At 45.7% G+C, this 12,032-nt stretch overlaps 1 protein-coding gene across 1 annotated transcript in view; it reads left to right on the top strand.

The window, feature by feature from the left end:
* CLYBL (citramalyl-CoA lyase) overlaps positions 1 to 11,818 on the top strand; it is a 93,191-nt gene extending 81,373 nt beyond the window's left edge. Inside the window, exon 8 of the mRNA XM_075717554.1 lies at positions 11,723 to 11,818. Within this exon, the coding sequence (XP_075573669.1) occupies positions 11,723 to 11,818 (96 nt within the window). The remainder of the gene's footprint in view (positions 1 to 11,722) is intronic.
* The last annotated feature ends 214 nt before the right edge of the window (positions 11,819 to 12,032 follow it).

The following is a 12,032-nucleotide window of genomic DNA, read 5'->3' as shown; positions in this document are numbered from 1 at the left end:
GCATATTAAACCAGGGAATAGCTAAATGCTGCCACCAAAGTCACCTGTCATGTAAGGATTATTTACAGTTAAGGTAAGTAAATCACAAACGCGAGGTGTAATATGGGTTGAACATTTTAGATCCCATGGGGCAAAACAGAAGAAATATCTGTACATCCCACATATGAATGCACAGGGTGCTTCTAAGAAGACCTTTAGCATATGTTTCTTGCATTATATTCCATGCCATTGTACATCATGTTCCCGGCAGCTGAGGAATAATATATATGAACTCCAGCGATTTGGCAAACTGTACAGTTTCTTTCATGGACCTTTCCAGGATTATGAAAAATCTTAGGAATGCATTTATTTACACAGCATCTACCCAACAAAGGAATGGAAATTTCCAGCAGTGGCTCCCTTATAATGCTCTTTGTTTAGGAAAAGCTACCCCAAGCCACTGTATCTTGGAGACGATGCGCCCTCGTGCTTGGGCCAGATCCAGCTCCCACCACCGCCCAGGGAGGTCTCTCCCCGCTGCCCTCCCTCTCCCGGCAGTGCCGTGGGCCCCGGGAGGGCTCTCGCTGTACGGCCCCAGCCACAAGGCATCCATCCCGCTCCAATCCAGCCTGTGGAGAGCGGGATCGTGCCCCGGGAGTGGCAGGCTCCTCCAGCCTGCCTCCTGGGAGGGATGCTCTGGAGCATCCCTCTGGCATGGGGTGGTGTGGGACCCCATCAACCCGCAGGGAGTATATGTCACACTTTGTAGGGCATTATATCTCGGGGCTTTATGCGGAGCTGGGGGTGAGGAAGCAGCCCGGCTCCCTGCTCCCCTCACCCAGGACAGACTGCCAGGCAGAGCTTGGAGGTGCCACCAACTAAGCTGGATCCCATCCCGGCGCGACGCTGGCAGCACGGGGTGTCTCTGTGCACGCTGGGCTGCAGCGCTGTCAGCCCTCGCTCCAAGGACGCAGGGCATTTGCTGTGGTTTATGTTAATTAGGCAGTGTATATTCCTCACGCAGCAGAGTGGGGGATTCAGGGGTTTGTGATAAATTGCCACCTTTTATGAGCTTTGGCCTTAAGAAGTATAGGCTCAGGTGCATCTCTATGCAAAGACGGAGAGCGCTGGTGGGATTTAAGCATGGGCTGCTATGATGTTGTTTATCTTTTTTAGAAGTGGCCAAGTGAAATTTTAATGTGAGAATTGATGAATAAATAGAGATCGAGAGAGCTCATATTAGTACTTGAAGTTTCTCCATACAATTTTGTTATTTGAAAAAGATTTTAGAAGTGTGTTTTGTGTCACAGTTGAAGGCTTTTCTCCTAGAAAGATCCATCTGGGGGCAAATTTTGAACCTCTACAATAGAGCAGAAGGGGCTGTATTTAGCTAATTGCTTGCGCTGTACTGGTTCCTACACCGGCGCAATCAGTCCTGAGGGAGTTATGCCAGGTGGGGAGAGAAGGAGACAGATTTTACTACGCGGGGCTGCAAAAGCTCCTAAGCAGGGCAGAAACTCATACAAAACATTTTCTTGCCAACTGCCCCCACACACACACTCCCCAGCAGGCATTCGGTGGCTCTTAATCTGTTTTCCTCCACTCATTAAAGACCTGTGTCCAAAACGTGGGGGGAGAGGGACTCGGATGGCGCTTTGACACTTCCCGCAGGGAGAAGCTCCTCCGCGAGCCGGGAGCAGAAGGAGGGATGCTGTGCCCCTCCATAGCCTTTCCACCCGGAGGTGGGTCCTGGGGGAGGCAGCTGCTGTCGCGGGGAACGCGGGCCCTGCAGCGGGCACGGGATGGCTCCCCGCTGGGTTCCTTGTCAGCAAGGCACCGACCCCTCTTGCCCTTGTCGCCTCAAGGAGGTGCGTGCGGGGTCTTGGTAAGACAGGGGGAGTGCCCTTGCTTTTGGAAGGGCCATGCCATACCCGCACGCTCCCAATGCAGGCGATGTTTTTTTGCAGGCACGGAGCGGAGAGACACCCATCGCTGCAGACACCTGCCCACTGTCGTGCCAAAACCTGCTCTGCACTGAGCAACCCAGCGAGACAACCACCCACCTCCCAAATCCCTCTTTAAAAAGCACTAACAAGCGCTCACAAGCCTTGTTTCAATTTCCAAAGCAGGATCTAACCAGAAATGTAATGTTCTGACCAGATGGCTCTTTTTAAGGCTTACTGAGGGAATTCAGAAGCCTGTACAGCCAAAATATTGTTTCGGTTAATTTAAGTGTCAGCGATCTTGCTGCCTCTTCACTCCTCTCTGTGCTGGCTGGTGTTTTCAGGGACCTGGAGGAGCTCTCTGCAAAAGCTCCATCAGCTGAAATAGAGAATGGCAGTAAAAAAATGGCTGTCCAATCCTATTCAGAAAATGAATCTGAAATTAGAAAAAATACAGACTACAGAAATAAGGGTGATGCCATTCTTGTTGACAGAATGAGCTTCACTGTTTTTACTTTTCTCACCTGCGTTGTATTTTATCGCTAGTTTCCCCTTCAGTATCAAATGCCTTTTGCATGTCCTGTAGTCGTTTATTTCCAGATCAAATTTTCTAGTCTGTATTTAATAAATTGCTTCCATGACTATAAACTTCAAGTTAATTCTAAATGACTGACTTAATTAAGGGCATCTAAGGATACTGAAGTCTTAATATTAGTTACTTTTCATTTTTCCATATAATAACCATGATGCTCACTAGGGGAAAAAAAAATGCATGGTTGGATAGGATGTTTGTCCAGGAAGCTGCTTTTGTGCTATAAAATAAAGATTTGCTTGGCAGCAGCAAGTGTTCTCACTAGGATTCTTCCGTTCCGTTACATTATAGGACAGGAAAACCAGTGGACAATATTCCTGATTTCTAGGACTTTCTTCTGTTTCTTTAATTTTATTCTTTCCTAGTCTAGAGGAGCACGTGGGAAGGCAACAACCACAATGAGAAGGAAACGAAAGAAAACGTAAAGACAGCAATAAACCCCCTCATGTCTGCTTTTCATTCAGGGATCTTAAACAGGCTGTTTGCTCAGTGAGAGGTAGAGATTTTGGTGGCTTGAAAGAGTTTCTGGAGCTGGACCAAGCAGGATCCCCTGGCCCATCCCAGCCTAAATGGCTGTCCTCAGTGGTTCAGGCAGCCTGGGGGGCTGTAAGAGGGAAAAACAGCTTGTCTGGGTCACACAGCAGGACAAGACCCTTATCCATGGGCCGGGTACAATAATGTCAGCCGGAGGAGAAGTAAAGGACCTTGTAGGTCCCTGTTCTTCATCTTTCCTGCCCCACTGTGGACTTGAGGGATCACAAAGTCCTTCCTACCTGTTGAGCTTCAGAAAAGGCTTTTTCTGTCAGAGTTCTTGTACTGCTGCTAGGGAGTTATCTGAGGCAAAAAAAATAATCTCTATTTCAAGTTGTTGTTGCTCTTTCTTTCTCGGCCTTTTGTGTCCTTCCATCTGCTCCTAGAGGTTGAAACCTATCTCATACAGACAGGCCTGCTTCTGGCATTACAAACTGATTTATCCTCTGAACTAACTAACTAACTGCTGCTGTTCTGGTGGAAGTGTACACTGGTGAAAAGAAACAAAAGGTAGAGATATTGAATGTTTTCTTCATATCAACAAAATGGCTAGAGAAACTTGCTGGTGTTGATACTTTGCAGAATTCCCTCCCCATCCATCCCTTCCTTCAACAGATCACAGACACCCACTGAGCATCTCCTCTTGCCAAAAAGCGTTTGTGACAAACCTTCTCAGGGATCATTTATTTTCCCCAAAGATTTTGTGTATAAGTGTCTTTCCTCCCATAGTGTAGCTACAGAAAAGGGGCGAATGCCAAAGGGTGCAAAGGAGAGGACACAGAAATACGTAACCCAAAAAGCTCTGTTCATGTAGCTTGCTGTGCGTGGAGTCTTCAGTTTGTCATATGTGACTACACTAGTTATTTGGGCATTTCCTACCTACTGCAAAGATGCTGAAAGAAGGCCGAGAGTTGTGTGGCAGCCTGATCTGGAGGCAGGACAGGCCTGAGCAGAGAGGAGTACAAGACATTATCTTGTTATAGCCTGACAAACGTGCTCAGTTGACCCAGATATCGTTGAATGCCTCCTAGCAGCTCACTAACCTTTGGAAGTTCATCGCTAAAAGGTGGAATCGTGACCCAGCTCTTTATCATGGCTCTTTGGCTATAACTTGCAGAAGAAAAAATTAATTAAACCTGCATTCAGGACCATCACAGCTGTTAGCTTATTTCCTACTCTTGACTTCCCCAAAAATATGGTTTCAACCTTCTGTCTCAAGGGAAAGTCATTCCTTTGTAGTCAGCATAATCACTCCTCCCCCAGGCACAGACCCAACTCCATTTGCTGCGACCAGGACTCTCTTCTCTTTTGTTCATTACCTGTAAGCAAATCCAAGCGTTCTTTTTAAGCCCCAAAGCAACGATTTCCAAATTTCCTCTGCAGGGGGTTGCTTAAAGAAGGTCTGTTTTCATTTACCAGGGGAATGATGTTCCTGAATGCTGTGCTTTTTAGGGGGACCCTTTGCCATCCACCTGCTTCCTTCCCTCCTCAGAAAAGCAAATCTGCCCTTCCTCCAGAGCACAACACTCTTATTTCCTTGTAGCAGTTTAACATTGTGTAGGATTACAGATATTGTTCTCAGACCCAAGCAGATTTTACGGGGTTTATTCCATGTATTTTTGTGGTCTCCAAAAAGTGGTAACTAGACCTTTGGGATTTAGAAATGGCTAGCCACTGAATTACCATGGAAAGAATCAATGTTTCTCAGGTAACTGTGGATCGAAGATTTCTTGCATCTGTGGACTTGAGGATGCTTGTCTATACGTGTTCTCCATTTCCCCTTGTGGGAGGTACGGCATGGTTTGCACTGGCCAGCTGGCATCGCCCGTTCTGCTTGTCTCCATTTATCCTGGCATCTGCCTGCGAGTGCTGATACAGGTCACAGGGATTGGAAGGGGACTTGCATAATTACTTATTTAGACAATAGGTGCATTCACACACAGCCTCTGGCCCGTGTCACCAGAGTGGTGTGGGAGCTCTGTTTGATTCACCACATCTCCTAATGATGAACGGGGTGGAGGAGAGGAGGGTGGCTGGCTCACTGGTCCCCCTATGCCCATTTCTCCTAGGTCCTAGATGCATGTCCTCTCAGAAGGCAGTGAGGTAGGGCGAGGAGATAACCCGACTGCCACACAGTCATTGCAGGGATTTGGTCTGCAAAGAAAAGTTTCGCTAGCTAAACCGCTAAGAAAAGTAATTGAAGAAAAAGAAACCTTCATCAGCAGGGCAGTATTTCCAACCCCATGACAGCAGAGTGCCATCAAAGGACCTCCCCTCACTCATGAGTTTGCTTGTTTTCTGAGCAACAGTCACCTAACTAGTGGCAGAGATTTTTTTGGCAATTTCATAAGCATTAGATATATCTTGGACCTATACGTAATGCAAAATTCAGCAGCAGGTGCTTTCTTGTCCCTATTGCAATTTCATGGAACATGACCTTGGCTTGCTTTTGCTTTTCTTCCACTGGCCCGGGTACCCAGAGTCCTACCTACTCACCAGCATCCCCTAGCACCTCCAACCCTGCCGTCTAAATCACCTGACTAGATCCCCAAAGTAAACTGCTTTCGAAAAAGTTGGCTGTCTCCACACAGTGGCCTGGGGCAACCCATACATTGACACACACAACAAACGAATATAGCACTATTGGCTATATTCTTTCATGTGATGCAAGATAATTGAGGGTTTTTTTTCTACTATAGACAAGTGACAGGCTTAATGTAGTCTTTATAAATATCTTTAAGAAAGGCCTGGCCACTGTCACATGGGAGTTAAAGTTGTTGGCTACATGTATGATGAGATCTGGTAGAACAGGGCTTATTAGCAAAGGTTTAGCAATAGTCAAGGTAATGAATAAAGACAGCAGTGGTTCCCAAAACAGAGTGCAGAGTTCTCACAACCAGTGCTCACGTTTGGAGTCTCATCTGCAATCAATCAGGAAGCCAGTAGACTTTTTGGAACATATAGGACTTACTTGGTACTTCAAAATTGATATATTTGCTATGCATTAGGAAAGCTGATCCTCATATTCAGTACTGATGCAGGTTATTAATGGTTTCCAGCGGTCTAAGAACCGAGGGTCTACAGTAACCCTCATAGTGAGTTCATTGCACTCATCGGGATGGACGTGGGTAGGGGCACAGATAGCCACAGACAGAGCAAATGCTGAGGAAAAAGCCACAAGCATTCCCAGGTGCAGGAGTACCTCTAATTCTTCCATCTTGTGAACCAAAGGGGACTAGCTCATCTAATCACTGTCCCACATGTCCCAGAACAATTATTACTTTACTGTAATTAACTCATGTACTTTAATCCAAGCCACAGCTCAGAGGAAAGTGTGCCACATAACTACAAGGTGCCTTAAGTGTTCTGTATCATAATAGTTTTAGCCAGCTTCTTTCTCTTGTTAACCCAGTGGTACATAAGGAAACAAGAGATGGTGTGAGTAAAACCCCATGTAATATTGCATATTATATAAAAAGGTTTCAGGAGAGATAAGTAAGTATGAAACTTTACTTTCCCTGATCTTCTGGAAAAACCTGAAAGGTACTTTACTTGTGATCCTGTCCATCCCCTGTTGTAGTCAAATCAACACAATTCTACCACCCATGATAAACACTAGCAATAGAGTTGGCTGTATCATTTCTTCCCCTTTCCTGGTTCCCCCAGAACATACTGACCCCCAGCTGATACAGAAATCATGGACTTTGAATCCCCTCCATTTAGCTTCTAGAAAGTAAAATGCTTCTCGCCATAAAAAAAATGTACTCTGTTTATGAGATGATCGTATAGATTTACCAAGCTCTTAACTGCTCCCAAAAGTTTCACAGAGCAAATGTTCCTAGACGCTGCCACATAGAGACACACGCAAAAAGAGGAAGTCTTCATGTTCCAGAAACCACTGCATTAACATGTTCATCTTCTGGCCATGGTAAATAACAGACCAATGCTGAAACTCTTTCTGCTACTTGATATATGTCATTTCTTATAGGTAAAGGCAATCTTTAAGGATAACGTATAGATATGGTAAGAGCCATGTCCAAGATCCATGGCAACACATGGCCAGAGTTTTCTTCTAAGTTGTCAAAGAAAAGCCCTCAATTATATGTTGAACTTCATTAGTTCTGAGTTGGGTTTGGTAGTGGCTACATTTCTCCAAAAGGAGGTTCATAAGGTACAAGCTTAAGCTTTGCCGAACTGATGTCTTAGAAAGTTTGGTTCTGAATCTCTTTGGTCTCTCCACAGTCACCTGGAAACTTATTGCATTAGATATTCCTAATGCATAACTTGATTTGCCCCCTTTTTTTGTAAGTCTGTATCTTCAGCTCCTGACCTGTGAAAATGACTGTTCTTTGTCAACTCTGCTTTATCGCTTACCTTGTCTGTAGGCCGGATCTTTGTATCAGTTGGGGCCGACCATGCTCAATTCTCTTTTTTCCAAGACTATCATTTTTTGCTGTTTCCTTCTAAAAAAAAACCTAGCAGCTTTCTATAATTTTAATTCCCTTCCAGCTGTTTTCTGTATCTGCCAAAAGCCCTCTCCGTTCCATTCTCAAAGCACTTCAGGGCATATTGAAATTCAAAGTAGAGCTGTTAAGGCCTTACTCAGCATGGCCTGCAACTTGCATAAATAGCTGTTACGTTTTTAAAGATGTTACTACTGTTTTAACAGAGCATTAAATGTCATTGTGAATTTATTGCATTCAAATGCTGCGTGGTTCCTGGGGGATGCAGCAAATTGCACGGTACTGGTCTTGCATCGTTCAGCCTGGAGAAGGTGGCCTGATACAAGAGATGGAGATGAGGAAATGATGACTTGGTGGGCTCTGTGGGCAGCTCCAGTGACCAGGCAGAGACAAGAGGAGCCAGATGGGTCCGACACCTTCTTGTTGCTCTGCTCTCACAGAGCTATCCAGAAGGAAACACCTTTGAGTCTTTCCTTGCTTGTCAGTCAACTGGGAAGGACTCTTAGCTAGTCTGCATGATGATCCAAGCGGGAAACGTTGCCTGTTCACCTTCCTTCCTTGCTTTCTCCCCGATAGTCTGCCCTGACAGAGGCATACAGCGATCAGGCTGAGGGAAGCCCAAGGCTGTGCAAATACAAACCCCTCTGCTGTGTTGTGCTGCCTTCGCAGCTGTACGGCGTAGCCCAGCCAAAGCGCTCTTACAGCTCCCATACCCTGCAGGCTGGTGAGTGCCAAAGTCACCCGATTTCTCACATGGCTTCACCCTTAGCACGTTCACTGTGTTGCTGCATGAAGGATGGCACTGGACAGGACAGCAGAATATGTGCCGCGCCGCTGAAAACAGGGGCAGTGTCTTTGGCCCACAGAGCCACCCGCTCCTCAGAAGGGCTGGCTGCACTTCCAGCCAGCGGTACGGTGCGGGCCACGGTTGTCCTCCATTCCCTCACTTCTCATCCCACCCAACTTACTTGCACCTGTGCTTCATCACCGGAAGGTTGCACCCACCGGCTGCGGCTCTGCCTCCTGGCTGCTCCTTCTCCCAGCTCCTCCGTCAGCCTTTACGTGGAGGGCCTGTCTCTTCCCAGGGCAGGTCTGACACGTCTGACTCGCCTGACGGCAGGGTCCTTTTGCAGCTTTCTGAAAAGGCTCCCACTGAATGGTGTATGCGGCCACGTGGCGCGCGAGAACCACAGCCACCGAACGCGATGGCTGCAAACCCCAGCCTCGCGCCACGCACCCCGCCGTCGCTCCCATTAACGCTGCAAGCTTCCTTAAGAACAGACCTTTGGTCCCACGGTTGAACTACTGGAAGTCTAAGCACAGGCTGGAAGCGTGAGATTATTGAGAAAATTAGCCAAAAAGAAAATTTAGATCTATGACTAAATTAATCCCCAGATTAACGCTATCAAAGCAAATGGTGTTTACAGAAAGTCTTGTTTTCTTTATATTAGTGCGAGAGAAAATCAAAAGAATGCTAAAGGCAAATTTCATCTAGGAGAACTGGAAAAGAGAGCATGGGGACAAAGCTATAATTACTGGTATTTCCTATCTGTTGAAACCTGTGGGTGGAAAGAGAGGCAGTGAATAGAGTATATTCAATGGCATTAAAATCGGTTTCTTTTTCTGGACTTTAGCTCAACGCTGCAAATTAGCAGGGAGAAAATAAGCCTCAGAGTGAACAGGCAGAAAAGCCAACTTCTTCATGTTACTCTTTGCTGTTAGGAAAAAAAAAAGCATTTTTTTCCTTCAAGAATTCAAATTCCTAGCAACCCAAACTACAGCTGCACGCTGACAAGAAGAGAACATACGGCAGATCTCAAGTGGTTCAGTGTTCCTGTGTCCACACACACACTATTATCCTGGTTTCCTTTCTAAACATGTTATTTTAATGAAGAGAGGACAGGCATGCTGTTTAATTAACTCCTGCTTTCAAAAAAGACATTCTGACCCAGATTCATCATGCTCCAAGTTAGGCACCTGCAGAGGTACCTGACTTCAGAGCATCCTGTGCAGTCAGTGGAAGGGATAAAGACCCTCCCGATCATGACTCGGGGAACCAGAGATCAGAATTGCCATTGCTAGGCACCCATCTCTTTTTGCAAACTATTGCAGGTACTTAGGATAACTGCATTCCTAAGTCAGCCATTTCACAGAACTAGGAAGGATGATTCCAGACCGTAACACATCTCTGCTTATCACTGTCATCCCACGTGCAAATTTCTCTTTTAAGCAATGGCTATTATTTGACTGAATGCCTATAGAAAAACAGGCATAATTAAAACATCTTTTTCTTACAGTGAAAAAAAATGTATCTTGCAGTTGGAGATCACTGCATAGACCCAAATTATTCTGAAGTCCTATGTCATAAAACGTTTACTTAGTGCCCAATTTATTTTCACAACAGTTAATAAATGGAATAGTTTGAGGCTGCATTTTCTGTAAAGGTTTGAAAGTATAAGTGAAAATGGCTGAGATGTAGCTAAGGTAAAAAGTGGTCTATTATTATTAATAATAGTAATAGTAATAATAATAATATTAATGTTGTTTTTGTTGGGGTAGTGTAGGGTTGATTGGTTGATTGTAAACAAGAAACTCGATTTGAAGCATCTACCACTGAGTATCCATCAGTCCCATTATTCTCCAAACCCTCCTAAAATACTGCAAGCTATAGTAGGAAATCCTACTTAGAATAAAATCATAGTTTTAACTATTAGGTTTTTAATGGCTTTAATACAGCCTGTTCTTACATCCAACAATATTGATTTGTATTAGATTGCTGCTTAAGGTGGATTTTTGTCTTAACTGTTCTAGAATGTGATTTGGTATTTAATTAATATTGCTTCAGTCAAGCTAGATGTGTCACTGGAGCAACACATTTCCTCAACAGTTTTGTAAATGGGTTCTATTTTCACTTTACTTATGAGAGTCCTCTATATAATGATTATCAAGCCTTAAATGAAAACCAGAAAACAATAAACGGCTTGCTCTCCTCTGCATTTCTTTCCCTATGCATGCACAGCCACACACGCTGCTATCGTTCTTGCCCTGTTCTTGGTTAGCCTCGCTCGCTGTCAAATCTAAGAGCAGGCTGTGATCCTGTATCGATCGCAGCAGGACATTAAAAGGGTGCGCAGTGCTTCACAGAGACGCCCTACGCAACGCTGGGGCCAGGGAAGGGATTGCGTCTTTGTATTTGTTTTTTTTCAAGAATGTGTCGAAGTACTGTCAGAATTACAAGTAAGATTTTTGGTTGGTTGGTTTTGGTCTGCTGAACTTTGGCACATCTTGATACACAGTGTTTTATCTTCAAAATCCTACCTCAGCAACATATGTGTGGATTAGAGCATCCAAAGGAACAAGTCGGGTTTGGCCCTATTTAAAACACGTGTCTTCTGTTTAACTATGATTCATGGTTAAATATTTTAAACTTGGCACCGTGGTACCAACACAAAACCCCTAGAAATGCAAAGTGACTTCTGAAACCTGCCCTGGCTCCCAGACCACCACTGCTGAGGCACACCGGCTAGTTCTGCATCCGCTCAGGCAAAATTCCCTGTGTGCAGTGCTCAGGTGGGCTTTACCTTGGCTCCAGAGCAGATTTGGGCAATATTACCGTGCCAGCCACTTGGGTTTTTTCAGCTTCCACCCCAGCCCCTGGCTCTATGCACAGGCCCAGCCTATCTTTAGCACCGGAGACGTGATGGCGAGGTGCAGCAGCACAACCTCAACACACCCCCAAGTCAGGAAAACTCCCCTCTACCCCACCAAATGCCTGTTGCTGTTTCCTGACAGAGGTAACGCTTCTGCCTTTGCCCGCCATCCGCAGAAACTCCAGCCCCAGCGCTGGAGGGTGATGCTGGTCGTGGGGAGCAGAGCTGCCCCCCAGGCACGGTGTCCGCCGGCCCCCGGGCTGGCACGCACGGCCTCGCTGCTCTTGGCCCTCGTGTTTGCCAGCTAGAGAGGCTGAAACAGCGGGGCTGCGCACGGGGCTTCTCTTTTCTCTCTCTTTTTGCCTCCGCTTCGGAGCACTCGGCGCCCACCGCATTTCTTTAAATGCATTTGCCCCGTCTGGGTTAGTTTGCCTCCTAAAACTCATTCAGGATTCCTGTGGGAGCTAATGTTTCTTGCCGAACGGATGTGTTTTGAAAGAAAAAGACAAGGAAACTACGATTTCCAGAGGTCCTCTCAGGAAGTTTATATTCTCTCTTTTCCAGGGAGCATTTACTTTCCACGGGAGCATGATCGACATGCCATTACTGAAGCAGGCACAGAACATTGTTACGCTTGCCACAGCCATCAAGAAAAAATGAGCTGGTAAATGAAGCTCTCGCCATGGGGCCCCAGTAGCTGTTTTAAAAGATGACTATAATACTTGGGGGAAAAAAAATTAAAGATGTCAAGCTTAAGCAGAAATTCATTTCCATTTTGCAGATCTGTCATAATTTGCTTGCCAGAATTGCTAATTACTAACACTGTTCCCGACTCAAATCACGGCTCGCTCCTGCACAGCCCGTGTACTACTCA

Source organism: Pelecanus crispus, chromosome 1 (genome assembly GCF_030463565.1).
Source record: "Pelecanus crispus isolate bPelCri1 chromosome 1, bPelCri1.pri, whole genome shotgun sequence".
NCBI lineage: Eukaryota > Metazoa > Chordata > Aves > Pelecaniformes > Pelecanidae > Pelecanus > Pelecanus crispus.
This window is presented reverse-complemented; position numbering and strand designations above follow the sequence as displayed.